Source organism: Capronia coronata, assembly GCF_000585585.1.
Source record: "Capronia coronata CBS 617.96 chromosome Unknown acBCG-supercont1.3, whole genome shotgun sequence".
Taxonomy (NCBI): Eukaryota; Fungi; Ascomycota; class Eurotiomycetes; order Chaetothyriales; family Herpotrichiellaceae; genus Capronia; species Capronia coronata.
Window position 1 is genome coordinate 3,355,715 of NW_006912895.1, and position 27,744 is coordinate 3,383,458.

Consider the following 27,744-nt stretch of genomic DNA (forward strand, 5'->3'; position numbering starts at 1 on the left):
AGTGCTGCCGCTTTTACAATGGCTTCGGCTCGGCCCGTGCGGCTAGACGGATACGCGCTATGCCATTTCTGATGGTGCAAGCACACAGTCTTTCTCCCCGTCAGTAGGTAGGTAAGTGACGCGATTCCCCAACATCATTCTATTCAACACCTCAAATAAGTCTACGAAATGCACCTGACCAAACATGAACTCAGGTCGATCATCTATATTCTACTAGATCTATGTGGCCACTGTTCCATTCGCCGTGCCCTCTCCAGGACTCAGCACGCGACAAGCGAAATCATACGCGTGTTCAACAGCTGCCCAACCGGTTCCCAAGGGATCCTCTACCGTGAATAAGTCAAAAGCGTGACCGCATCGGTCGGCAATCTCAATGTCAGCCTCAACCCCTTTAGACTTTAAAGCCTCGATTGTGCGCTGGCTCATTTGCCAGGGCACCCAGTCGTCGTGGTTGCCATGCACCATAAATGTGGGTGTGCAATAGGCGCCTTGGAGGATCTGCCAGTAAGGGCTGGCGGCTCTGAGTTGCTCAACAGCTGGCTTGGGTAGAGCCTTCCAGTCTGTCGTGTTGCCCTCGACCACCTTGTTCTTGCTCGGCAAGCCGTGGAACATGACTGGCAGCGTCTGTGCCTTCCAGTTCAGGTGCAGGATGATCCTGGCTCGATCGTCTTGCAGCGTGAGAGACAGGGACGCGGTTTTCTTGCTGGTGACGGGCGTATAGTCGAGGATCTGCCATGACCGGATCAACATCACTTTTCTCACGCTTGCAATGGACTCAGCCAAGGCCACTTACCGGCTCGTCACACACGCCATCAAGAAAATCCCACACATCGGTTGGCTCCTCTTCAGCCGCCTTTGGGTAGATGGGCTTGTCCCAATCTGTCCGGTCAAGTCAGCATGTGAAGGACACTCTCCTCTACTCTCCTCTGTCAATACTCACGGTCCGACTCCAAATCTGTGGGAGAATAGAATGGCAGAATCACTTCGGGAGGCTTGACTCCCCGACTCGCTGCGGTGTAACCCAGTGTCATGGCCAGATGCCCACCACTGGACCAGCCCAGAGCAATCAACTTGCCAGGGTCGATGGTGACGGCAGGCCCGCCCAGCTCCAGAAATGGCAAGGTTCGTCGAGCCCAGCACAGTGCTTCACAACAGTCTGCCACCGGGCCCTGTAGCAGAGTTGTTTCCGGGCACAGCCGGTAGTCGACGCTGACAGGGAGGAATCCTCGCTGAATGAGTACCCGGACATGCTTCATGGGAATGTCTCTGCGGCCATAAAGGAAATGTCCCCCACCGTGGATCATGAGGGCTTTTCCAGCGTCAGTTGGTTCACGTGTAAAGGCCATCATGGATTGTACTGACCTATGGGTCTCTTCTTTCCTGGTTCGTCGGCAGTCTTCGGATAATACACGTCGGCCTGAAGTGAAAGCTTCCCCACGTGCTTCCAGGTGAAGGTCTCTGTCGGTATTCCCGCTCTTTTCGTTAGGTTGCCTGCCAATGGCCTGGGGATACTGTCTGGGGCCTGGTGCTTGAAGGCGGCGATGAGGCGCATGGTCTGGGCTTCGTTGGTGATGCCATCTGTCCAGGACACATGCTTGTAACCACCAGCTTTGAAACTTTTATTCCAGAACCATTGATCTCCCAGAGCATGGCGGCGGCCATCGCTGAAAAGCCACCAGCCCTCCAAGAGGCCATACACAAGATCGAACCAATACAACCCTCTAGTGAATTCGACAAGGCAGAAAATACCCGTATCGCGAAGCATCGGCGCAATGTTTGCCGCGGCGGTCCCAGCATTCGGCGTCGCATGGATACAGTTGGTGGCGATTACCACGTGAAATTGGTCGTGAAGTTCGGCTGTGGCGGGACGGTCACAGTCCAGAACAAAAAATCTCATTTGCTTCTTTCCGGCAAACTTCTTCCTTGCTGCGGCAACCAGTGAAGGCGAGATATCGGTGAAGGTATACTCAAAGTCGATGCCCTTAGCCGCCAAAAAGTCGACGAGATATCTGGCAGTCCCACCAGTGCCAGCACCGACCTCAAGGATGCGGAAGACGCCGTGCTGATTCGCGAATATTTTCCCCAAGAAGTCTGCCAGGAGGCGGGTTGATGCCTGGCACATCGGTGCTTGGTCGTAAACATCAGCCACTATTTCCCGGTGGGATCTATTGGCGAAGAGGAGTGGGAGTGGATCGACTTGACCCGTCATGCACTCCGCGAGACAGGAACCTGTCACATTGAGAAGCTTCGTCTCTGAAGCATGGGCCGGATGCAGCAGCAGCATTTCCTTGAATAGCTCCGCAGCTGGCCTCGGGTCTAATGGTCTCGCTGTTCTTGCATATGTCGAGTCGCTGCGATGCTCGATCAGGCCTTCATCGACCAATATGTTATGCAACTGCTCCAGCAAATGACTGTGCTTTGGCAAAATCTTGATCGTTGGCAATCTTTGGCCAGTCTTCAGACTGGTCAAGTTGCAGCCCAACTTACGGAACGCTTCCACGACATAGCATACGACCAAATTCGCTTGCATAGGATACACCTTTGTCCAAAAGTCCTTGAAGCCGGTTTCGCCAGCGTATTTGTCGAAATCGAAGCGAATGCCCTCGAAGATCTGGTGCGCGTCTTTGAGTAGTCCGTCCTCGTCCTGCGCTACTCGAGCACTTGATATTGTGGATGACGCGAGAGTCTGCTGTTTCGGCTCTGCGACTGAAGGTGCTCCCGCCTTACCTGAAAAATCTTCCGGGGTCTCGCCATCATTCAAAACCATTTTGAGGAGGTCCCCGAATGTGAAGTCGTAATGGATCTTTTCCATGTCCAGTTCAACTGAGAAAAGCTTCATAATATCGCTTCCTAGTTCGATGGAGAGCAAAGAGTCGAGCCCGTGATCCACGAGGTTGGTGTCCATCGAGACCTGCCCCTCAATCTCGAGATGTTCTGCAACCAACCTGGACAATTGCTCCATGATACGAGCCGCCGATGGCGTCGTCGATGGTGTTGTCATCACACTGGTGGCTGGAGATGCTTTTGATGATCCTCCAGGGCTGGTGGACGTCGTGCTGGAGCTGTCGCCATCCGATGGACTGACTTTAGCTCTCGTTGTCCTATGAGTGAATTCTGCTTTTCTGTCAGAGTTCTCAGCTGTTTGTCCCATACTGAACACATCGGTGGAAGTTCTGGAATCTCGCGAAAGAACATTGGCAACCGAGCTGGACGGACCCTTGATGAGCACGACGCCTAGAACCAGCATCACCAGAGTCCCAGTGGCGGCATTGAAGATGTACATGTCGTATACCACATCCTCACCCTCAGTCGAGCTGAAGGCGAGCACGTCCCAGGTCGATTCTGGAGGAGGTCCATTGTCATGAGACACGAACCCAAGGCCCCATTGAAGACGACCAACCTTCTCAAGCCGGAAGATCTCGCTTTTGACACAGTCCATCACATAGTTTGAGTGCAACATAGGGATCTGGAAGAAGCTGTCCAAGATATGGGCATGGACACTGGATTTGTTCGTGGGCCCGGAGACTTGACACGGCATAGAAACCCTACCAGCAACCATTCCAGCCTTGGCTGCCATGCCTCTGAGTCCGCGATAGCATCCGGCGTACTGCACAAGCTCAGCGAAGACCTTATACACCATGGTGCCTTGTATGCGTTCGCTTCCGTCGTCGCCCCAGATAGTGCTGATCTTCTTGTGCCCGATCAGTCTCTCATATCGTGCAAACTCGTCCTGGACGCTTTTGACGTTGTCTTCTAGCGAAAGTGAACCCGAGGCATGAAATTCTGGGTCTGTTTGGCCAGATTGACTTGCCGAGGCCAACTTGCTGGTGAGCTTGAAGCTCCAACTGCCGTCAAGATGAGCTTCAACATGGAGGTCAATATCGCGAGTCGTCTCGATGCCCAAAGGCGTTCCATTGTTGAAGTCAGTCAAGGAAAGCAAGCTGTGTGGAGTGGGCTTTCCAATCACATGCAGAGCCCTGGTCACCATTTCCAGGTACATGACAGGAGGACATTGAGGGGTGCCTAGTACGACATGCCCTTTGACCATTGCCTGGTACTCATCACTTGTGGGATTGATGCTGAATCTGTGACCCTGAGAATCCGACCGCACCAGTCGCAAAAGGACGGCAGGCTCTACTGTTGGCTGTATCGGAGCGACAACGCCCGTCCCGATTTTGCTATCTTCATCTTTCAGGGGAGTGGTGATCAACTCCAACCAGTGTCTGGATTTCTCAAACTGGTAGGACGGTAAGCGCAAGAATCCATAGTCCGACGCCTGACTTCTATGGAAGTTCCAAAACTGAACCTGCTGGCCACAGTTCGATAGCCCCAGTGTTGTGTCGACCAACTGCTCCAGGGAATCTGTTTTGTTCAACTGCACCGGAAAGAAACTGTCCGGCAGATCTGGTGTATGCCCGATGGCTCTCCGTACCATTGCCACTATGCTTGAATCCGAACCTGCCTCAATCCACGTACAAGGGCCCAGGCGGGTGCGCAATCTCTGAACAGCTTGACCGAAGAACACCGGATCGCGAGTGTGCTGAGCAACTGCTTGTGGTGTAGCCTTTACCCAGCTGGCATCCTTTGAACACGTCTCCAAATGGATTTTGGCATCTTGAAATTTGAGCTTTGAAGCCAGCTCCTCGAGATGCGGGATCAAAGGGTCCGTGAACCGGGAATGGAAGCCGTACGGCACCTTCAGTCTCTTGTGTCTCAGCTTTCGCAGGGCAAGCTCAACCTCAAGGCGATCGGCTGATGCCCTGTCACTGACGATGACATGAGATGTTGGTCCATTATAACATGCGATTTCGAATTTGCACAGAGGGTCAATTGACGTGAGAGTGCGTGTGAGCTCTTCGATGGTCTGCTCATCAGCTTCGACGGCGATCATTGTTCCGGACTCGGTACCCCAGTAATTCCGCATCAGCGTGGCTCTCCCCGCGATCAACGTCAGGCCATCTCGGAGGGACAGCTGTCCTGACACGCAAAGAGCAGTGATCTGACCGATGCTATGGCCAACAAGAGCATCGACCTTCAGACCGGAGTCAATCCAAGCCTGGGCACTCGCGTATTGTAGGGCAAAGATCGCCGAATGCAGTGCAACAACATCGGTCAATGCCTCGAGCTGGAAAATGCCCGGATACAAACCTGGGTAACCCATGGATCTGAGCGCGTTGTCACAAGCATTGAGGTGAGAGCGCAGCAACGCGGATTGTTCCCAGATCCGTTTGCTCAAAGCGATGCAGTCGCTGACCTGCCCCCCAAAGCAAAGAACCGTGGCTTTCGCCTTCGGACGCTGCATAATGGTATTAAAACCTTCTGACTGTCTCTGGAGCTGGCTTTGCAGGTCGCCGATAGTGGACGCTGTCAAATTGAGCATATATCCCAGCTCCTGGTTCTGGCGCCTTGCCAGGCGAAATGCCAGGTCCGCAAGAAGTTGTGCCTCGCTCGATGGCAACAGCTTCTCCTCACAGAACTTGTTTAGTTCGCGGCAGTACGCGAGTAGACTGGCAACGGAAGAAGCTGTGATCTGAACAGGGTACCTTCGAAGTATCGAACCGATGCTGGAATCAACAACATCATGGACTGGGTTTTCCTTGCGAGGTCCCTCCAGAAGTATCATTGCAGCGTTGCTGCCAGCTGCGCCATAATTGTTGATACAGGCGGTCAATCGGTCTATTGGCAAAGTCCGGTTTGATGTTGGGATACACAGATTGTCAGGCTCTAGCGCCGGTATCTTCGGACTCAGGCTCTGGAATGATGCCTGGAGGCATGCCGTTCGGTACTGTATTTGCAGGATGGCTTTGATGAGCCCGGCAACGCCAGATGCTCCCTCAAGGTGGCCTATATTCCCCTTCACCGAGGAGACGAATAATGGAGAACTTCTTCTGTTGCGCCCAAATACTTGCCTTATGCTTTCCATCTCGATGGGATCGCCGACTGGGGTGCCGGTTCCATGGGCCTCCACGAAAGTGACATTTTGAGGGGCCACTCCGGCCTGCTTTGCCACACGATTGTACAGTTCGGATTGAGAGTCTGAATGTGGCACTGTGATGGATACACAGTTTTTGTTTTGGTTGATGGCTGAGCCGGCAATGACACCCAGAATGTCGTCGCCGTCAGTCAGAGCATCAGAAAGCTTCTTGAGGACGACCAAACCGACACCCTCCCCTCGACAATATCCGTCTGCTTTTGCGTCGAAAGGCTTCGTGGCTCCGCTGGGGCTAAGAAAATGAGCAGCGGACAGATTCTCATAAAGGTACGGACTCGTCATCAAAGTGACGCCGCCAGCTAGGGCCTGCGAGCACTCGCCCGACTGCAAGGCTTTGCATGCAGTGTGAATCGCCACTGCAGAGGATGAGCATGCCGTATCAAAGACCAGAGACGGACCAGACCACCCGAAGTAATGGGAAATTCGCCCACTCAGAAATGCCCGGAGGGTGCCAGTGGTGGCGTATGCAGTCGGGGGATGGGATGCTACATTGTTGTCATAATCTGTTGAACAGGCACCCACGTAACAGCCAATATCGCGAGGTCTCGAACTGTCCGCAAAATACCCGGAAGACTCTAAAGCCTCATATGCGAGTTGAAGCAGGAGACGTTGCTGAGGATCCATCGATGCTGCTTCTCGTGCAGACTTTTTGAAAAACTTGTGGTCAAATGCTTCGATGTCGCTGATGAAGTTGCCCCAGAACCGAAGGTTATCACCGGCCCTGGGGAGACCTTTAGCTTTGAATCTCTGTGATGGGATTTGTGCTAGCATAGACTTTCCTTCTGTGAGCATAGCCCAAAACTCATCGATCGAATCAGCCCCTGGGAACTTGCAGGACATTCCAATGACAGCGATGGCATTTTCGGGATAGGCATCCTGATCTGGTATGTTGACTGGGTGTTCTGCAGATATGTCGCTGTCTCTAGCTAGGCTGTTGTGTGTCAAACTCAGGCTGATCTTGGTCACGGGAAAGGCCCGTGCAATCGATGGTGGAATGGCATCGGCGCCGATTGCGAGTATGAATGCCTTCCCGTGTAACGACCTCAGAGAATCCGCAGCTATCGAGATGGTGGAATGCCATTTCGCCCGGTCTACAAGAATCGACTTCAAAATGGTGAGGACGACATTATCGTCGCAGAGAACTTGACCATCAGTGTTGGATCTGACGAGATCTCGGCTGCCAAAACCTTCCGTGAGGTACCTCTGGATCACATCGAGAATATTTGCCGGTACGTCTTTGTTTGTGATTGAATGGTAGCGCCCACTGAGGCCAGTATCAAGCACAGAGAGCCCATGTCCGGTTAACTTTGAAAGCAGGGATTCTGTCTCCAAAGTAGGGGCTGTGATGGTGACATCTCTCACATCTCGGTCGACAGCTATGTAAGTCTGAACAGTCATTCAGTGAGTATCAGAACAGCAGACATATGGAAGGAGATAATGGCTCACTCACGTTAGGATGGATGTTCAACAGCCGCTCGATACTTTCCACAGTTGCTGGAGCCTTGCATCTTACCGCTAATGTGGAATACTTCGAGCTTTCACCGGTCAAACCTTGATCAAGGTCGACGTAGGTACCTATGCAGAAGGCCAGACGAATCGACACCGCCGCAAACTTCCCCACTCCGCCCTCGGTCTGCCCACTGGCCACTGCCAGAGCAGTGAGCAAGCCGGCGCAAAAGCCTTGAATCCCTCCGCCAGCAGTAACGCTCTTCAAGACTGAGGAGTGGTCGATAGGCCTATCGGATTGCTGAAGGTAGGTGAAGTATTGCACTACCTGGGAAATGACTGTGATGGTCATGGTCATTGCGTTTTGCTTTCTGAAAGACTCTTGGATGACAACGCCGCCGCTTAGCCATTCTGCTAATTGGTCCGCGCAAGATTTTCCGACGACTGTGTCTAAACGTGTCTCCTTGGCCGCCAACGCCCTCCAGAGCACTGGCAGGTCGTAGATGGCCTCGCTGACTGGCTTCAACCATATCTGATGTTGCAGAACTGTTCGCAACTCCTGCAGTTGATGTTCGGCCGGCAAGATGTTCAATGAACCAAATGCGATGAGTGAAGGCAAGGCTGGGAAGCCTTCCTTCGCTTCGTCAGCCATGGTAACTGGCTTGGACTTGGTCTAAGATAGGACTTCAATACCAGTCGCGTGGTGAGTACGTGATATGTATCAGGGTTGAACCATTACGATACACAGAATGGGGAAGTTGACTGCGTGACCAGGACTGATCAGAATGGATGTGAAACAGTGCCTACAGTATCAGCTTTAACCAATCGTACCCAACAGGGCCTGTAAGCTGCACCAATCTTCTGTAGCTTGTTCTCATCATATTGCCGGTGGTTTTGACCATGTATCTTTGAGGCTTACTTGCCGGGTCATCTTTTGAACTGGGAACCGCGTGATTGGGTTTCTCGCAAGCTGGTTTCCTTGTTGCAGGACATCTTCTGCTTGCATTCCAATGGAAGTTTTGACTGGATAATTGGATACAAAATCCCCGGCTATTCTGGAGATACTTCTGGCTCTAGATGTGGACCCGTGGACTTTGAGCGTTGTCCTGTGAGGCTGTGGTCAAGGTAGGGTTGTCATCATCCCCATTGGTTGAATGTGACATATAGCCTCGCTCTTGCTGAGCTGCTGCGGCTGCTTTTGTCGATAACCCGACTTGAGTTGCTAACGGACCGAGTTCAGATCCAGGAAGGAGCAGGAGTCACTCTTGCTCGGCGGTTGTGATCGGCAACTTCCAGACATGGGACATTTGGTACATCTTCCTCAGAACGTGAGCAGCGAGATTAACCCCTGGGCAGCCGGGAGCACGAAGGTATCACAATATGGAAGCTGGCGGAGGCTGAACCTCTTTGAAGGTTGGCATCGATAGAACCGAACCCTCCCAAAGGCACCGGGTCAAATGGCTTTCCCATGCCGGTGACATCTCTCCGGCGCAAAAGAAACGTACTGTTACCGCAAAGAATCTACCTGGAAGATCAGGAAGGCTGGTTGATTCGCACAAGGCCATCCGAGAGAACAGAGGAGTCGAACCAGGCATTTGATATTCGGGCACAGTGTTTTCTTTTTCAGTGTCGGCGCCGCCTTTCGCTTCTGAGGACATTCATCCCTATCTCTCCCAGGCGCTGCCAATCATACCTTAACGGCCTGCGCTTTGTTGTCTAGTGGACACGGCGCATCATCTCTCATCAACCCACGACTACCTCTGTTCCTTCAACCACCCAGATGCTGGTCCTAACGATCTGTGCCTTCCGCAAGGCGGGCATGGGGGAAGATGAATTTCACCACTACATGAGCGAGATTCACGCCCCCTTGATCCGGGACCTGTTGGTCAAACACGGTATCACTCGCTACTCAATGGTACTGTGGTCCAGATTGTCTTGCTTGTTCCTGTTTCCCTCTGCTTTGACTTCTATTGCACAATAGTATTCTGCCCGGCGAAGGCGTTCGTGACGAATCTGCCTCAATCTTGAGCAGAAGCCAACCTTGAGCTGACGAATCGAAAATGTACAGACCCATAACACGACACATACGCGCTCGTTGGTGCCTCAGATCCAAGATTCTCAGTTTGCTAACAACAACGCCTATGACATGGTCACTCAAATCCGGTTTCCAGAGATTGACAATTTCGTGAGCTTCCGAAACGACCCTTTCTATGTGGAGAAGATCATGCCGGACCACGATCGCTTCACCGATCCGGACAGAGTATTGTAAGTTTGCGGACCTTCGCTGTTACAACCTTTGAAAAAAAGACAGAAGATGTGTAGTAGGAGTCAAACAGGACGCTGACCAGATCGACGACACTAGTATCTCGGTTGGTTGGATAGAGGATCATATCGTTGACGGGAAAGTTGTCTCCTAGAATGTCTGCAGGGCGGTCTCGCGCAAGGCTTTCCCGTCGCGGAATCTGTGCAATAACAGCTACAACCTTAATTTCTTTCATGATTAGTGCCTGGTGTTATCGGCAGCTCTTACGACTGGAATGAGCGCTGTCTGGAGATTCTCATAGCTCCAAGGCGCCCGACATCTCTTGCCTGCTGAAGTCCTGCTGCCATATGCCCTGAACTCAAATCAGGAGATCGATCTGAAATACTATAGACAAGGCGGATAGAATCTCATTGCATTGCAAATATCGGAGTATCAGAAGCCGAAATGTAGTCGACAACTCTTTCACTACTTCTCACTTCTTGCCAGTCTGCCCATAACTCTCCGTGATCCGTCTCAACAGATGCTTTTCCACCGTCAGCACATCCTGGCCCTCGTCAACCTTTCCACCCTGATGCAGCGGTGTCAACGGACAATTTAGAGCGCCATCGTAGAAAAAGGCTGCCGAATAGCGATCGGTCGGTGCCTTGTTGATCACTCGATGCACACTGCTCTTGTACTGTCCGTCCGTCCAGACAGAGAGCATGTCGCCCACATTGAACACGAGCGCACTTGGGATTGGATCCACCGGCACGAATGCATCAGTTTTCGGGTCCAGTACCTCCAGTCCTGCATGATCGTCCTGGAGCAGCAACGTGATCGCGCCAAAGTCAGTGTGTGCTCCCGCACCTAACTGTTGCTGCTGCGGCCGTTGTTGGCTTCGGCTTGCGACCCCTGGCAGTGCTGGCGGGTAGTGCAAAAGCCGCAATACGGTCACTGTGTGGTCGCCGGCGGTGAACTCGTCAAAGACTCCGGCACCATGAGGCAGCGTGCACGCCACCAGCTTCAGAACCTTCAAGCTCAGCGCGTGTACTGCGTTGAAGTACGCTTCGACGGGCGCCCTGAACTGATCGGCAGGAAGCACCGACCCGTCCGGCCATACGTTCGGGCCCATGAAGAACCGTCCTGCCTGTACCTGAGGGTCTTCTGCCGGCAGGTCGTGACCGATGTAGAAGCCCTCTTTGAGATCGGGCCGGACGTTGGCATGGTATGATTGAGTGGCGAGCACATCGTAGCCTCGCCGGCCGACAGTTTGTGCGGCGTCTAGTTTCTTCTTCTCCGCCAAGTCCAAGGAGAAGAATCTCTGTGATGCTGCCAGCAGGTTTTGCTGCAAGGATTCAGACAGTCCATGGCCGGTGATGGCGAAGAACCCGCTCGTTGTGCAGGCTTGCCGGACGGCTTCGATCACTGCCCCAGCCTCTGCAGACTTTGGGTCGCCGAGAAACGGTGATATGTCGATGATGGGGACGAGATGTGTAGACTTGGTGTCTGGCTTAGCCAAGCTCCCCATGATTGCAGTAATGGCTGAAGGAATATTCTGAGACTAGATATTGGCTGGAGGAATACTCTGACACCAGAGAATGCTGATAGCGGTAACCAGATGGTTCATCAAATTGCATCAAGCCCAGGTGTTTCCGGATGTCAGCGTTCTAGCGACGACGAGGTCGACATGCTGCAGATCCAAAAGCCTACCGAACAAGCCTACCGATGCAGCCATCGTAGCTCCAGTCCTTGTGCAGCATACTCAATCGGTCCTTTCGCGGACTCAGGTGGAAACCAGAACCATTCCCCGGCCAGTATTGCTTGCTAAGGTCTGCCCGGGGCATAATCAAAATGTCGCCGACCTGACAGCGGTATCCACCGGAAAGAAGCAAGTGAACGACCGGCGGGGGCACTTGAACCATTGGAAATTCAATCTATCCAGGTCAAGGTTCATGACATCTGGCTTATTGTGGGCGGACTCCTCAATGCTCTGGATTTGATGCCATGGCGTTCAGGTTGGCAACATCCCACACAACTAGAAAAGCCATTGAGTCAATCTGCAGAAAATCCAGTCAGTAAAGAGGTTTGAGACTATCAAACTTCGATCGCCAGTCCCAGCCTGTCCTTGATGGGTCGGATGGTCGCAGCACAATGCTGACAGGAGGGGCAACGAATCCTTCGATAACGAGTTGTTTGAGCCTGTTGTCGATGTGAATTTCGTGCATCCTGAGGCCCTCTTCGGACTTGGAGACAGACTACCTGAAGTCATCAAAATGGAAGAGAGACACCTGAAACATCGTAAGTCATAGCATGGGATCTCGAAGCTGCGTCATCCAAAGATAGCATAAACTCCACTCTGGTACAGATGTGGGAGTTGCTAGGCTAGATATATGATTACTCGGCACTGTTGTCGGGTCTTGTTCGTGCCTAGATTCAGGTCGCTCCCATCGCGATAGACCACGAAAGCGAAGACTAACGGGGCCCAAAGCCTGACAATCAATAGCCAAATCTTGATGACTTCCAGCACGACTGATCAGGATCAGCCTCGGTCGACGTCCAAAGTAAAAGTATCGCAAGCCTTGAGCCAAGCCACGGCCCGAGCCTTGCTGGACCAGTTTGAGCTGCCCAGATTGGTTGCCTTGCGGTTATGGAGCCTCTCCGCAACCCCTTTTCCCCCTTTCATTGACTGAGACGTACCTGTATATAAGGAATGTCCTTTATCCTTCTCATCTAATCATCTCGGGCTGTTGTTCCGACAACTTTGACCGTCTATGGGAAGCTCTATCGTAATCTTGACCTGAACCATCCGGGCCTTGATCTATCCCACGAATGCAATGAAACCCAGGAAATACTCAACCCGTCTGTGAACATCGGCCAACGTCTCACATGCAATGCGGTGGCTGACGTCCGACGCAGCAGCACCGGAGCCATTGCCGCCCTTTTGCTCTTGTGTCTCTAGAAGAATGCGGTCCAATTCTTGGATGGCGTCCAACTGCCTCTGGAAATGCAGCTGCAACAGATAACGTGAGAAAGAGGTCCTGACGCCGTCGTCGACTTCGTAGACCCCGACCAAGAGCGGCTCATCTGTCTGAGGAAGAGAAGACAATGGTGGTATAGTCGAGCACCTTGACGTTGACAACAACTTCGTGCTGGACCCGTTGCTGCTGCTCCTGCTCCTCGCTTGACGATGAAGTCTGTTACCGTCGTTTCTGGTGGTCTGGCCGAAATCGACCGGCTCACTGAGCTGGCTCAGATGGCCACGGCGCCGCCGGCTTCCAGGTCTTTTCACATTTTGCCGTCGCTGACGGAGCACAGTATACAGCAGCGATGATGACATCGAGGAGTTGGCCGTGTCCTCGTCGTCTTCGTCGAATCCCTCGTCTTCATCGCGGTGATCGGTCGTCTCTTCTATGTCTTCCAATGAATCATCGAATTCTTCGCTTGCGCTTGTCCCGCCAGACGTTGACGTGGCGGATTGATGAAGGCTGCATTCCTTCTCGAACAGGCCTAGCAAGTTTTCTATCACCATAATGACAAACATCAGCGTTTTCGTCTGGGCTTGCGAGCAGTTCCTGTCGCCGCGCATACAGGAAGGACACTGGAGGACTTTCTCGCGCTGCTGTTGGATGTCACGGTCCAGTGCGAGCAACTTGTCGAGTGGTATGGTCTCCTGTGAGGACCAATAAGTCGTGAGTTCACTGAGTTGTTCAATCAAGCTGGCGTAGCATTGCCCGATACATTGGGACGGCGACGTCCGGGAGCTGTCGCCGCTGTTGGCACTAATGCTTGTCGATGAAAGAAGAAGAGATGATAGCTTCCCACTGCGGCTGCCGAAATGGTCCCCATGTGCTCGTTTGAGACCTCTCCTCTGGGGCTCGGGGTTTTCACTGCGCCATCTTTTCAAGTTCCCGCCTGGCCGTCCACTGTAAGCTTCGCGACTGGCCGAGAGGACACTTTCTGATCTCAAGAAGCCTGCGGTCCGCGGGGCAACAGGTGGCCCTGATTGACGGTGCATGCTGGGTTTCCGCAAACTTACAGCACGTTCACCTGTTGAAGAACGCGAATGTGCAGATGCGGATGCAGAAGCCCGAGCTGTTTGCCTTGGTATCGATGGGGCTACGGCTCCCTTTGGCAAAGTACTGGAGGCCGGAAATCTTGCAGGCTGCACCTCAGGATTCACTTTCGCAGAGTATCCCACCTCTGTCCTCTCCGCGAGCTCGCCGGCCTTCTTTTCACCATATCCATCGCCGTCAAGGTTGGCGACAGGGCTCATGGCAAGGTATGAAAAGTCATTGTTCGGGCCGGACGTGAGGGGCAGAGCAATCAATTCAGGGTCAAAGATATTGCTCAGCTCTGGGAGCTCTGGCACCATCATATTGGTATGGTCGAAAGGATCGAAGTCTGGCATAGGTTCGAACGGCGCAAGTATGTCTCCTCCGGGCATGGAGAGTCCTTGTGGCCATACCAATCCGGCTGGCCAGTTGCTGTGGTCGTGCTCACTGATATCGAGGTCACTCAGACTGTTGGCCGTATTCACATCGCTTGTGAAGTTGCCTAGAGTTGCGACCACCGTAGAAGAATTTCCTTCATCAGTCTGGACGTCCATCATACCGTCACCATGTTGGACTGGGTCATGGCGCTGCAGGAGCGGCAACTCGTCACTCTCTGCGCGCGGCTGGATCTGTGGTTGGTCCTGCTCCTGATCATTCTGCCGAGTACTGCCTTTCTGCCTCAAGACGACGCCATTCCGCATCTGTTGCAGCTGAGAGGTAGCCGGCTGTCCCATCTTCGGTGGCCGCCCGATCCTTCGACACTGGCTATACACACACTGCTGCCCATGCTGGGCACAGCGCTCGCAAGACGGCTTTGTTTGACTGCATTTGACTTTGCAATTGAGGCATGCATCACACGAAGTGCGATATCTCAAGTCTGGCATTGTGCCATGGACGAGGCTCGCGCTGTTTCACCCACCATTCCTGCCCAGGCAGTACCATATGATACTGATTAGGAGGGTATCTTTCCAGTCAACTAGGAAGGGCTCAAGGCTGAGAACCCGTGTCTTTTCTCCTGTCGGTAGTTCCAATAACGGCGCAGAGAAACTTCGACCCGACCGATCCTGGCAGGGTCACGGTTTGCAGGGGACGTTCTGGGCATTATGCTTAGCCTGAGCTTGACGTTGCTTACACCACCTCTTTGACTGAACGGGCAGGGCCCGGCCCATCGACATGCGTAAGGTTTCATGTGAACACTTGGGGGCCAGCCACGAATCCTTCGGTACATGGACACGGACGGACCTGGCACATGTCAGACTACCAGAGTACTGCTACTGCTGACCGGTTCTGCACTTCACAGCCCAGCCTAGCAAAGATCGATCTTCCTCCTAAGGCTGATTCGCCTATCCCAGGACGCCATCGGCTCCGTGGTATGTCTGGATAGCATCTCATGTCGGCCACAGGATAACATCAGTGTCAACCCTCGCATAGTGATCGGTATCGGTGTACCGCCGCTCGTAACATGCCCCTTGGGTGGTTATCCACACACAGGCGTAGGCATGAGCATGGGGCATAACCATGTCGCCCAACGAAGATGTCTGATAAGGCCCAAAGGCTTAGGGTGCTTATACAGTCGTAGACTGGATGAAGCTTTCATAGTCGACGAACAACATGAAAGATGACGGCGATGATGATAATGCTGGTGCCCATCATCACTGGGCCTCCGACGATACTGATTAACCTCGTATTGTCTTATAGTCGAATTCCGCAGGTACACCATGGACAGTCTCCCGCGGCCGAAGTAGAAGACATGGTCTGGCTTCGTTGAGATTGTCCATGCCACAGAATAGGTCGTCCATTTGATCGTTGGTCGCCTTAAGACGCAGGTAAGAAATACGTACAACCATGCCCCTCAGCTTTCGTCATGTTCACGCTCGATCCTAATTGACTACGCCAGGTTATTTAGGATGCTTCGTTTGGCAACCGGGTGCAAGGGGCCTAATGAGCCCCATGGTGCTGCGTGAGCCATTGGTAGATTTTGATTGTCCTTCACCGGCTGCGACAACGGGTGCCAGAAGCCGTGCCTAGGTGCGTTTCGACCCGACACGAACTTTCTTTGCTTGTTTCCCAGAATGATAAGTGCTTGGTTGGGGCACAATGATGATAGACTCTGTCTCTTATCCGCTACTGTCACACAGTCAACATGCAATTCTGTCAGGTCACCGCTTCCTGCTCACTAAAGCGGGTCCGCTGTAAAGGCAAGCTTCGGCTTATGCTGTGGTACAGACGGGATACCGTGCAGCTTATTACTACCCACCATATCTCATGAAGACTGCGGATAATCTTACAAGGATGGACTCTGTCATTGGTGAAGAGTATGGCCAAAACCGGGCATTGTGGTTCGTGGTGGAACAGGCTGACTGGCCAGGGCGCAGATGCAAGATAAGCAAAGAGGTACAAACCACATGGCCTTTTGCTATCTCAGGGTGACAGTGACACTGAATGGCACTTTACCCAGGGCCAGGGGCTTAGCATTCCACAATCCTTCGGCAAGCTACCCATGCTTCGATTCGATTGGATGTGAAGCAACCATCATTCCATCCTGAAGTCAAATGTTCGATTGATCGACTGGGGAACGATCGTGGTCGCCCATATGAGTTGCAACATGCTGAGACTGGAACTGGGCTTCAATCAACGACACGGAACAGCCCTCTGGCGTCCAGGCCCCTTTGAACACAAGACGACTGTCCACGGAGGAGAACAACCTCTTCCAGTCCGATGCCGTTCTCTCAATCGAGTTCCACCCAATCGCCTGGATCATGTCCATGTTGCTGTTGCACAAAAGTCAGCGTTCCTTTCCCCCATATTCGGCTTCTGAATGAGCTGGAGCTGCAGTGGGGGAACTTACAGTGGCTGCTTGTCGGTCCACCTGGTGGTGGCCTCGTCACCAGGCAGAAACTCGCAGCAAACAATCCTGGCACCATCCTTGAGCGCCGGCACGATGTTTTCCAGGATACGTGCGGCGTACTTGTCCGACCAGTTGTGCAGGATGTATCTCATGAAGTAGATGTCAGCGCCTTTGACGGGCTGCAAGTCGAAGAAGTCGTGCTCCATGAAGGAAAGGCGGCCTTGTAGCTCGCTGGGGAGGAGGGTCCGGCCTTGCTCAACTGTGTTCGGTAGATCTTGGACGATGAACTTCATTTGCGCGGTTGCCCGGGCCAATGCCAAAGAAACGGCCCCATGGCCTCCTCCTACGTCAACCATCAGGCCCTCCGTGTGGTCAAAAGCAGCCCAGTAATACCCTCGGACGAGGTAATCGTGAGAGAACCGGCCGCCTTGGGACATCCAGCGCATGGCGCTACCAAAACGGCGGGCTCGCTCCGGTGAAGTCTCCAGCTCCAGGTAGAATGGTCGACTAGTGTTGAAAGCCAGGTTGAACGCGGTCTCATTAGGCTCACCGGACCCCGAGTACTTCTTCAAAGCTTCGACCATTTTGGGAGCCGCAGGCTTCAATCATTAGCTTGAATGGACCTCTAATTTTGCAAGGGTCGCATACGAACAGCTCCTCCAGCCAAAATCCTATGGCATCCATTGAGCCTGTCTCCTCATGGAGGATCCTTGACGCTGCTGAGTGCTTGACGTGCCCCTGGCTTGACTCGGCGAGTACTCTGTTGATGATAGAGTGGCGGATCATGCGCCGGAGCAGAACCGTATCGAGCCCTGTCGTGACCGCCAGTTCCTCGTACGACACGCCCCCCTGCAGAGGCACACATTGCGGAATACGGAAATGGTAGATGAAATGAAGATTCGCTAGATCATTGAACTATGGTAGCTTGTCAATTCGAAAGGTCCTGATCAAGAGTCAAGACTGAGGCTCTCCTTACAGTATTGCAGGTTTCGAAGAGAAGATCTCGTGGGCCCTGAGCGAGCCGCTTGATATCTTGGGCCACATCTATCATTGCCTTGCGGTGCTTCTCAATCTCATCCGGTAGGTCAATGAAAGTCTCGTTGTCAAAGGTGGCGGGGGGAAGACCACTGGACTCGCTGTGAGCGTCAAGCAACTTGCTGGCCTCCAGCAACTTCTCCGCCAGGATAGTAAACGTGGATTTGCCCATTTGTGCGGGAGTCAACTTCAGGCTCGTCCAAGATGCAGTGTCAGAATAACTCCCTCCTGGTCCTTTTGGCTTTCCTGCAGTCGTTCTGGATCAAATAAGGGCCTTTAGATAAGTATCGGAGCATGCAATGTGACTTGCTGTGCCGCAATGGTAGAAGTAATCTCCCCTGAGGTGCCTTTTGGCTCATCGGGCATTATATACAGGTACTTAACCTGTGGACGGTGGCTTTCTCGGCGGCCCTTTTCATGCTACACCAGGATGAAATCATCTCAGGTTTGGGCCGTAATGTGTTTCTGATTGCACATCTGATGAGAGTTGTCGGCTGTCCGGAAAAGACTCACCCTTAACAAGGGCCTTCATTGAGGCGCGTCTGCAAATCATACTGCCACTGCCCTGAACACACCACCTTTCACTACTTGAAGGGAAGCCAGCAGCGAGGCTGAACTATACCAATCGAACCAGCATTCGCAGTTGACTTGTCCATCAAGATGCGAATACTCTGCCTCCATGGATACGGCACTTCTGGTGCCATCATGAGGAGTCAGATGCACGCTGTAATCAGCCAGGCCGACCCGAGCTACGAGTTCGTGTTCCTCGATGGCGAGTATGAGTGTCCACCTGCGCAAGGTATGTCTAAGACCTCTAGTGGTGAAGGCTTTATCAACAATCGGAAGAAGATACACAATTGACCTTGTCATCTCTCTTCCACAGGCCTCGGGGGCTCAGTAGACGGCCCGACACTATGCTTCAACAAAGCCTTTGGACCGGACGAGATCCAATCCTCGCTTGACCATCTAGATGACTTCATCGAGACTGAGGGTCCATTTGATGGCATTTTGGGCTTCAGCCAGGGCGGCTCGCTGGCCTTGTCGTATCTACTGCGAGATGCCGAGACAAAGTCCTTGGACTTCTCCCAGGGCCATTCCTCGTGCTCTTCTCCCTCACCTGCTGCTTCATCGACAGTATCTTCGCACTCCACGTCACCGCCGAGGCCGTCATTTAAGTTTGCCATCTTCCTTTCCACCATCGTGGCCTTCTCTCCTCGCCAGGAGTTCGCTTTGGATCTGCTTACGACGTTGACGACAGATGACCGAACCATCTTGCACGGCTTTCCTTATGAGACAGAGATGCGTGACTACAAGTCAATGTCCGAACCCCAGGAGCGGGCCTTGTTCTTCGATGCTTTGGGTCTGGTCCTCGACACATCGCTCTCCGGCGGATTCATTGCCCCAGACACTGACCTTGGCTTGGAGGCCTTCACCCAGTCTCTCGCACCAAAAACTGAAGAAGCAATATCATGCATTCCCCGAATCATCCATCCAAGTCTCCTCTTCCCTTTGCACCAAGTTCCCATCCCGACAGTCCATGTGATTGGTCGCAGAGACGAGCCAGCCTTGGTTTCATTGTCCCGGCTGATGGAAAAGGTGTGTGAACCAACTCTGGTACGTAGCCTGGCGCACGAAGGGGCGCACGATGTGCCTCGGAACCCTAGAGATGTTAGAGCTTTCTGGGCTGCAGTTGACTGGGCTGTTGCAGAAGGTCTGCGGCTGGCGTGGTAATCTCGAATCTTCCATGAGGATTTTATAGGTGAAATAACCATGTCAGTAATTACTTTGTTTGTGATACTCAAATGGCTTCTCCCAACTACCATCGTCACTCCCGACCTCAGGATATTCGTACCTGTCCGGCACTTTGAAGTTTGTACAGATCCGCTCTGCTCCCATGTCAATTATTGTGATCTACTGCCACATTTTTTATCGGAATGCGGCTGATACAAGGACGGTGTATGAGTCCGACATTCTTTTGGCCCATCTATTCTTCTGCATTGGGAGCGGAAGGAGCTAACACAGCGCTACGCTGATGCAGGGTCCTCAGTCCGAGCCCTGGCCACCTTGCGGGCATTGACATCCTCGGCTTTGATAGACTTCCACTCAGCAAGGAACGCAACCAAAAAAGCAAGGCCTGCTAATGCGATGCTCCAAATCCAAGCCTTCTTGAGACCATAAAGGTAAGCGTTGACCACCGCTGACAAATCATTTGTGTTTGGAAAGGCTCGACGGAGGCCCGAAGCACCAGCAGCTAACACCCTGGCGGGCGAGATGGCTGGATTATGGCGAGGGAGATCAGAGAGTAGCTGGTTTGTCATAATGCTCTGAGCTGCAGAAACTCCGATTGTTCCTCCTACGAATTGGTAGACTGGACTTCCCGTCAGCAACTGGTGACTCACAAGGCTATAGGAATATGAACTTACACAAGCTGATGGCGACCGCAACCGCCAAATCCTTACGTTCAGATATACTTTGGGCGACGATGGCAGGGACTTGAATGGTAAGACCCATGCCAATTCCAGCAACGATTTGATAACCGATATATTGGGAAGCTGGAGAGTGGACTGCGAGCGTGTAGATCAGACCGGCACCGACCGTCATGAAAACACCACCAATCAAAAGGAAAGGCTGGTAGTAGCCAACCCGGCCGAGGAGTATGGAAGAAACAAGACTCGAGATCGCTAAAAGAAGGTCAGCGACAGGCCGAAAATAAATGTGCTGGCGCTAGCCAGGATCATACAGATGGACAAAACGGATGGCAATGTGCGGACACCGCTGGCCGAAGGAGAGACACCTTGCACAGCTTGGAAATAGATGGGAAGATTGTAGACTCGGGCGAAACCGGCTGCGTTGGAGCTGATTAAGAAATGTCAGCAAGAGCCTCGCTTGTACAATCCAATTCCGGCTTGTTCATGTACTCACAGAAAGCTGAAGATAGCACAGACAGCAATGCTTCTGCGTGACATAATAGACCATGGGATCATGGCTCTATCACCTTGCTGCCATTCAATCAGGGCAAACACGATCAGAAGCAGTCCGAACCCGACCAGCAAGCCGATAGGTACGCTGGAATTCCAAGGTCTTGTGACTTCGCCATCCTGTAGAGCCAGGCAGAGGCAGACCAGCGAGCACAAGAAGAATGCGATTCCAGGAAAATCGAAGACAAGAGGGATGTCTTTCGGGTTGGCTTTTGCAAGTCTTGAATGAGCAGGGGTTTTGAAAAAGATCGCAATAGCCAGCATGGTCACAGCGCCAATGGGTAGGTTGATCCAGAAGCACCATCGCCAGCTCACGTCCTGGGTGAAGACACCTCCAAGGACAGGCCCGAGGACAGAGGCGCAACTCCAGACTGTGCCAAAGATGCCCATAATTGCTGGGAGGCGCGTTGGGGGTGTGATGAAAGCGCAGATGACATAACAGCCGCCAGTGACGCCTGCGCCGCCTAACCCTTGGATGGCTCGACCGACGATGACGGTGGTACTGTTCTGTGCCAGGGCAACAATCATGCTTCCCACCTCAAAGATGACGGTGCAGGTCAAGAACACAGTTTTGAGCGAGAAATACTTGTATGCCTTGCCCCAGAAGGCCTGGAAGGCAGCCAGACACCCGAAGAAGGCGGAGCCATACCATCCGACCTGATCGACGCTGTGGAATTTGACAGTGATGGTAGGGATTGCCGTGGCGATGATGCTCTGAGATAGGGCTATGGTCAGTATGAACCCTGTATCTCTGGGCCCAAGGGCCTGCACAACTACATGTACGTACCATGTCCAGAGCCACAAGGAACTGAGCCAAGAGCAGGGCAACGAGGATGACAGCCTGGAGGAGGCCATTGGGATAGGAGATCTGGAAGGCTGGGGGCGGACCGGTTGCTGGCTTGGGGGCTTCTCCAGGCGTTGTAGGCCTGTCGGCGGTAGGGTATGCTGCTGAGGATTGTGCGGTGGCAGGCGGGTAAGACTTGAGTTCGGTGCCGTCGTCTTTGAGCTCGGAGGAAGCCATAGCGACGTAAAGCTGCAGAGTGAAGGGTGATAAGAGCGAGGACTAGGATCAGATCGACTGTTGAGTGATGGGTGTGAGATGAATTGGCTGATGGTCAGTTGAGATCAGTTGAGATGAAACTGCGGTTGCACAGGTTCGACTCCAGTTCAGTGCATATTGAGTGAAGACTCGCAACCACGACAAACAACACCTACTGCGATGGCACAACAACGCAGGACGTACATTACCGCATTTCCATCATGTGGAACTGCGGCCAGGCAACAGCAGAGTACTGGAATCGGCGATAATGATGAGGATGAGGATGAGGAGTGCATCTGCCATGGCCGAATTTCGCAACTTCCCCGGCGGCTTTTGCTGATCACAAAGAAGGCGCGAAGCAGTGCGCAGAAGGAAGCCACCGCGGGCCGCCGGGCATTTTCGCCTCAGCGCCTATCAACTCGGCTCCTTTTTTTCCCCTACTAGTATCTCGGGCCATTCTGGGAGTCTGGGACATTGTTGATTCGCTGCATGGCAGACAGTGAAGACTTGACTGCGTTACACAGTATTGCTGGTGCTGACGCGCCACAATCTCGCCTTATCAGACTACCCTGCACCAGCTCGCTTGCTTGCAGATGGCGTGCAGGAACGAGGTTGATCTTCCGGGGAGCAGGTGGGACAACTGTCTCTGCCTGGTGCTGATCTAGTTGTGCAGCACGGGTTATCCTATTTCATTTGCAAAGGGGTAAGCAAGGGGTAAGCCATCATCCGTTGTAGATAGAGATGCCTGGCTAAGGTAGATAGAGACCCTGGTGCATGTCAGGGGAGATAGCCTCGCCTAGTCCTTTTGGCCAATCAGATATCACTGGCAACCTCCACGAGAGTTACCGCTTCCATGTTTTCTAATTCCGCCGCCATGGATGCAATGCTTACGTACTATTCAAACAGGTACTTCAGGTAGCATTCTACTGCCAAATACGCCGCGGTTACAATCAGCCAGGTCCACTGACGCAGCTCACTCAACACTCACTCCTCCCGGCTCGGGGCGTCCCAGGCGGCTCATCATCGTCTTCCACTGTGGGCCTTTGGCGGGAAAGAGAGTTCCTACACGGTCAGAAACATTGCTGGTGTCATCGGTAGGTTTATTGATAGGAACTGTGCAAGCCCCTGCGTGGAAGGAGGGAGCGGAACCCTGGTCAGTTTCTCTTTTGTTTTGAAATGGATCAGGCCAACCCACCCATTGCAAATGGACGCATGTTGACATAAATTGTCTCCCAGTGTCGTGCAGGGACGTCGTACACTTCGTGCATGACCCCGAGGTGATACCCTGTATCCTTGGCCCGTGCCTGATATTCCTGCACCAGCTTGGGATGCATGCTGCTGCTGGCAAAGTGATGGAGCGCCTCGGGTGTCTCCCAATATAGCAGCCAGATGATGGTGTTGTTCGAGGAGGCCTCAGAAGCCACAAGGGCTGAAGTGCGACCGAGAACTGCAGAATGGTTAGGTCGGAGTAGGATGTTTCCCTGGCAAGCTCCAAGGCCGTTGTTCAGAGGGCACACCTACGGCCCCATTCTTTTGGATCATCATCCAACTGTTTGAAGAGTTGTTGCATGCCTCCCATGACCTCAACCAAGCCGGGGGCCAGAAATCCGGCCGGGCTATATTCATCATGTCCATCAGCGAACATCCATTTCTCCGAATGACTGGGGTCAGGCAGGATGGGACATACTGGTGTACCCTGGCCCCGAGGACCATCACGGTCACTCTTTCAGCCGACGGGTTGTCGGCGCGGGACCCATTTCGGGAATGGATCTTGGTCGTCCATCGTCCAAAACGCACGCCATCCAAGGTGTCGTTGTGAATGAGACCGCACAGTGCTGCCAGGCTGTTGCCGAGACGTACACAAATCAAGACGAGAGCCGGGATGATGGCCAGGCGGAGCGGAATGAGCTGAATCAAGAGGCATTGGCATAATGCCCCAGCGGCTAGCCACGACGAGAGCGAGAAGCCATCCCGTACCGAGGCTGACACTGATTCCTGCATGACGGAGGAATCACGACGCCAGGAAGATGACACTCAAGAAAAAGGCAGCTGGTGTAACAATGTAAGATGAAGCGTCACTTGGTTTGCTCAGGAGCCTCGCACGCTTTGCTTCTTGCATGCCTCTTATGGCGGTTTTTGTAGCGGTAGAATGCTAAGGCGTCACGTTTCGGGATTCATCTTAGGTAGAATAGCGGAAGTCCCCTTACTCGGATCAAAGCCCAGCGGAGATCAACCGGTGATTGCTGGCAGACTCTCGGGTCCTTTCTTCCACATACCAACTCGCCTGTCGATGCTTTGCGCGGTGTCGACGCTGATGCGCTATCGTAAGCGCATCAGCCCTGAGTCAGGAGACAAGGAGTATGCACAGCTCGCTGGAAGATTTAGCCAAAGGTTCGGATGACTTGGAGGACCTTGGAGTTCGTTGATACCAGCGGTAATTAGCATGCAGGTCCAGTCCCTTCAAAAAAGCTCCAGTCGCTTTTGACCATTGTTCTCTGAGCACTTCCTCGCGAAATGTTCTCAAATCAGAATCGTCGAGGCCCTAGACGCACACCATCTCACTCAACCAAGCCAGGAGATCATCAATCCTACAGCACCAATAAGGCCAGCTTGCAGATCGGACAATTGAACAAACCACACTGTGAATGTTCCCTCGAGGCTGTCGAAGTCTGGTCACTCATCCAAAATGTCCACGAGGTCGGTCTTGACATTGTCATGGCGGCCAGCGAGCAGAGCCTTGAGCTTTGGGGCAAATCTCAGGACTGCCAGTCCTGTCCCACCAGCTTTTATGAGACACTGTTGAAGGTTTATGAAAGGCTGGTTGACTGGCTCGAATCGGCCATTGCCACATATCGTTCGCTCCCAGCACACCAATCCACCACGGCAGAGAATGCCGCCCGAATTGAAACTTCACATTCGGTGAATTATCCAGCTATCAAAATGGCACGTCTAGATCGACCTCAGCCCAGGTCCAGGGATCCAGCTAATGCATCTGGGAACCGAACGATCTGTCTGCCGTCGTCGATGTCGCTTGGAGAATATGAGTTTGACGAAGAACAAAGCAGACACTTGGCCCTTGACCTCGTCGTGAAACAACTGAGAGGATTGGCCTCAGCACTACATCAACTGCAGCAGATCCAGCTTGAGAACGGCCATGGAATGAAGGATCTGGGTTCGAGCCTAAATATCACTTTTTCAAGAACGATGCGGTTGCTCAGCACCAGAACTGCGGCTTTAGCGGAAGAGTAGGCAGTTAGAAGACTGTGCCGTGGTAGAACAGATAAGAATGAAACATTCTCTTAGTGTGCGTTGCAAGCCCATGGTTCAGTAACGTGTCGGTAATGGAAAAGCTCTTGACTCGCCGATCGTATTGGGACTCCACATCGAAGTCTGTCTTACCGCCAAGTTACAAATTGTAGCTCCAACAACCTCCTCGGGCCATTTTAGGATCGCAACTGCGATAGGCCCGAATAAGCTCACGACTCACGTCTCTCACCTAGCGTAGGAAAGGCATGCGTGGGATATTGATTCCCCGACACTCCAAAGTCGGCATAGCAAAAGCCGCCTTCCCAAGCCTCCGTGATCATGACAAGCGACGACCACAGCGAGCGAAAGCACGCTTTCAGCCTTACCATAACTCCAGAGCATGCGCCTCCCTTCTGTCTTCCGGTTCAGAATGAGCAGACGGTTCAGGGAGAGACGCCTCCATACCGCAACGTGAAAGTCCGGGAAGGCTTGCGGTGCATCCCGGAAGATGGAGTCAACACGGTCATGGACTTGGTGCAGAGAGCTTCACGCAAGTTCGGCTCACTTCCGGCGGTAGGCATGCGAAAGAGAGCCAAGACTCATATCAGATCTGAATCAAACGAGTCTGATGGCCGTAGCAAGGAAGCCAGTGTTCCAGAATTGACAGGATACGAATTTATATCCTATCAGCAATATGACAGCCTGATCATAGACATCGGGGCGGGCCTAGTTAAGCAGGGTCTCCATCAACGGCATGATAAAATCTGTATCTGGGCCCATACTAGGTAGGGACGAATGCTCAGGAGAGAAGTAGATTCGGTTGACTTACAAGTCTCGCAGCTCACATTGGCTCGCCGTGTTCCATGGAGCTGCATCTCAATCAATTGCCGCTGTCACGGCATACGGCAGCCTAGGACTGTCTGGGCTCCAGCATGCCCTCGTCTCAACCAAGGCAGCCGCCCTCTTTGTCGACGAAGACGCCCTCATTCGACTGGGAGATGCACTTCAAACCGTGGCAGAAGTGCGTCTGGTGGTGTACGATGGCAACTCAGACAGCTCCTCCGCCGAGATCACCAGATTGAAGCAAACGATGGGTCACGTTGCCTTCATACACTTTCACGATCTAGTTTCGATTGGACGCCAAAACCGGTGTGCAGCGCATCTTCCCAGCGCCGATAATCTATGTGCCATCTTCTACACTTCGGGATCGACAGGAGACCCAAAGGGCGTGCCCATGAAGCACAAAAACGTGGTCGCTGCAGGTACGGCAATGCAAGATCGTCTCTTCCCATCTCTTCTTCTCGTCTTCTCACAGTCCGTACCTAGTGGCAGGGTTCGACGTCGTCATTGGCCGGCATTTCGACCATCACGATCGGTATCTGGCGTACTTGCCTTTAGCACACGTGCTAGAATTTGCATTCGAGCACTGTTGTCTGTTCTGGGGAGTCTGCTTAGGCTACGGAAGCCCGCGGACTCTGTTTGATTCTGCTGTACATGGCTGCCAAGGTGACCTTCGAGAACTTCGCCCGACTTTCATGCTCGGCGTGCCAGCCATCTGGGAGAATGCACGCAAGACGATTTTGACGCTCATTAATTCCACGAAGCTCGAAAAACAGACTACTTTCTGGGAAGTCCTCGAAGCAAAGAAAGCGGCCATTGGCGCAGGCGGCACATTTTCGCCAGAACAAGACCAGGCTGCGTTCTCAGAAGCTCGAGGTCTGCTTGGTGGCAGCCTTCGATTTATGTTGACTGGAGGCGGCCCAATCGCGGAGGCGACGCAAGACTTCATATCCTTTGTCGTGGCACCGCTAGTGAACGGCTTCGGCCTGACCGAGACCATGGCGTGAGTGACCACCGTTTCTGTTTAGTTGCCCCCATGGTTCTGCATTTCATATTGGGTTGTTTGTAAGCCTTCCAAAGGATTTAGCTGACGGTCCCAGCATCGGAGGCATCATGGATCCGTGCCAATGGCATACTGGGTCCCTAGGCAGCATACCAGGCTCCGTAGAGATCAAACTCGTCGATCATGAAGAGGCTGGCTACCTCACCACAACGCAGCCGCCTGAAGGAGAAATCTGGATTCGAGGAGGTAGTGTCGCCGAGGGCTATTGGCAGAATGAGGAGGAGACTCGAAAGGCGTTCACCCACGACGGCTGGTTCAAGACCGGCGACATTGGCCGCATCGATGACCGTGGCACAATTTCCATCATTGGCAGGAAGAAGAACCTTGTCAAAACGCTCAATGGAGAATACATCGCCATCGAAAAGGTGAGACCTTTGCGAATGAATGGCCCCAAACTGTCATGATTTATCAGCGAGTCCGCACTTACACAGAGTAATGGCATGCAGCTCGAGTCGATCTATCGTGCCGCACCAGTTGTCTCCAACATTTGCATTCACGCGGATGCAACAAGGTCCAAGCCCATCGCCATTATTATCCCCGTCCGACAGGAGTTACAGAATCTCCTGCATTTTCCTCTTGACATGGCCAATGCAGCACAAGTTGCAGAGGCCCGGCAACTGATTCTCCCTCAGCTACTTGAGCATGCGCGCCAGCACAACTTGGCCGGTATCGAAACAGTGGAAGCGGTGGTGATATCGCCGCTCAACGAATGGACGCCATTGAATGTAAGTCGCAAGGGACGAGGGAGATGTTTGTGCTGACGACCGATTTTCAGGAAATGACTACCGCAGTTGGAAAACTGAATCGGAAAGCCATCCTCAAGAGGCACGAAGAGAACATCAAACAGCTGTACAAGGGAGAGACGACGTGATGTTGACGTTCAGTACCTTGATGATAAGTACCTGGGTACCTAAGGTTGGCATGATGATGGTTGCGCGTATCGCGATGATATCGCGCCGCAGT

At 52.9% G+C, this 27,744-nt stretch overlaps 10 protein-coding genes across 10 annotated transcripts; 4 read left to right on the forward strand and 6 right to left on the reverse strand.

Moving 5' to 3' along the window:
- Positions 1-219: 219 nt before the first annotated feature.
- Positions 220-8,090, reverse strand: A1O1_04517 (uncharacterized protein; the record flags this gene model as incomplete). Its single annotated transcript, XM_007725409.1, has 5 exons — positions 220-729; positions 794-879; positions 941-1,309; positions 1,363-7,378; positions 7,443-8,090. The coding sequence occupies 5 exons, from the start codon at positions 8,088-8,090 to the stop codon at positions 220-222; spliced, it is 7,629 nt and encodes a 2,542-aa protein (XP_007723599.1).
- Positions 8,091-9,218: 1,128 nt separating this feature from the next.
- Positions 9,219-9,707, forward strand: A1O1_04518 (uncharacterized protein; the record flags this gene model as incomplete). Its single annotated transcript, XM_007725410.1, has 2 exons — positions 9,219-9,353; positions 9,507-9,707. The coding sequence occupies 2 exons, from the start codon at positions 9,219-9,221 to the stop codon at positions 9,705-9,707; spliced, it is 336 nt and encodes a 111-aa protein (XP_007723600.1).
- Positions 9,708-10,173: 466 nt separating this feature from the next.
- A1O1_04519 (uncharacterized protein) lies at positions 10,174-11,208 on the reverse strand (the record flags this gene model as incomplete). Its single annotated transcript, XM_007725411.1, has 1 exon — positions 10,174-11,208. One exon carries the CDS (start codon positions 11,206-11,208, stop codon positions 10,174-10,176), a length of 1,035 nt encoding a protein of 344 aa, XP_007723601.1.
- A 1,290-nt stretch (positions 11,209-12,498) lies between these two features.
- Positions 12,499-14,466, reverse strand: A1O1_04520 (uncharacterized protein; the record flags this gene model as incomplete). Its single annotated transcript, XM_007725412.1, has 1 exon — positions 12,499-14,466. One exon carries the CDS (start codon positions 14,464-14,466, stop codon positions 12,499-12,501), a length of 1,968 nt encoding a protein of 655 aa, XP_007723602.1.
- Positions 14,467-16,280: 1,814 nt separating this feature from the next.
- A1O1_04521 (uncharacterized protein) lies at positions 16,281-17,787 on the reverse strand (the record flags this gene model as incomplete). Its single annotated transcript, XM_007725413.1, has 4 exons — positions 16,281-16,503; positions 16,581-17,179; positions 17,229-17,495; positions 17,557-17,787. The coding sequence occupies 4 exons, from the start codon at positions 17,785-17,787 to the stop codon at positions 16,281-16,283; spliced, it is 1,320 nt and encodes a 439-aa protein (XP_007723603.1).
- A 488-nt stretch (positions 17,788-18,275) lies between these two features.
- A1O1_04522 (uncharacterized protein) lies at positions 18,276-19,346 on the forward strand (the record flags this gene model as incomplete). Its single annotated transcript, XM_007725414.1, has 2 exons — positions 18,276-18,414; positions 18,499-19,346. 2 exons carry the CDS (start codon positions 18,276-18,278, stop codon positions 19,344-19,346), a joined length of 987 nt encoding a protein of 328 aa, XP_007723604.1.
- Positions 19,347-19,639: 293 nt separating this feature from the next.
- On the reverse strand, positions 19,640-21,614 carry A1O1_04523 (uncharacterized protein; the record flags this gene model as incomplete). The annotated part of the gene is made up of 5 exons (XM_007725415.1): positions 19,640-19,983; positions 20,039-20,296; positions 20,356-20,471; positions 20,538-21,307; positions 21,381-21,614. The coding sequence occupies 5 exons, from the start codon at positions 21,612-21,614 to the stop codon at positions 19,640-19,642; spliced, it is 1,722 nt and encodes a 573-aa protein (XP_007723605.1).
- A 1,199-nt stretch (positions 21,615-22,813) lies between these two features.
- A1O1_04524 (uncharacterized protein) lies at positions 22,814-23,079 on the reverse strand (the record flags this gene model as incomplete). Its single annotated transcript, XM_007725416.1, has 1 exon — positions 22,814-23,079. A coding segment is annotated over one exon (266 nt), but the record flags the coding sequence as incomplete, so codon positions are not given.
- A 1,067-nt stretch (positions 23,080-24,146) lies between these two features.
- A1O1_04525 (uncharacterized protein) lies at positions 24,147-24,881 on the forward strand (the record flags this gene model as incomplete). Its single annotated transcript, XM_007725417.1, has 1 exon — positions 24,147-24,881. The coding sequence occupies one exon, from the start codon at positions 24,147-24,149 to the stop codon at positions 24,879-24,881; it is 735 nt and encodes a 244-aa protein (XP_007723607.1).
- A 336-nt stretch (positions 24,882-25,217) lies between these two features.
- Positions 25,218-27,652, forward strand: A1O1_04526 (uncharacterized protein; the record flags this gene model as incomplete). The annotated part of the gene is made up of 6 exons (XM_007725418.1): positions 25,218-25,663; positions 25,719-26,140; positions 26,205-26,721; positions 26,819-27,146; positions 27,228-27,506; positions 27,557-27,652. 6 exons carry the CDS (start codon positions 25,218-25,220, stop codon positions 27,650-27,652), a joined length of 2,088 nt encoding a protein of 695 aa, XP_007723608.1.
- Between the last annotated feature and the right edge of the window lie 92 nt (positions 27,653-27,744).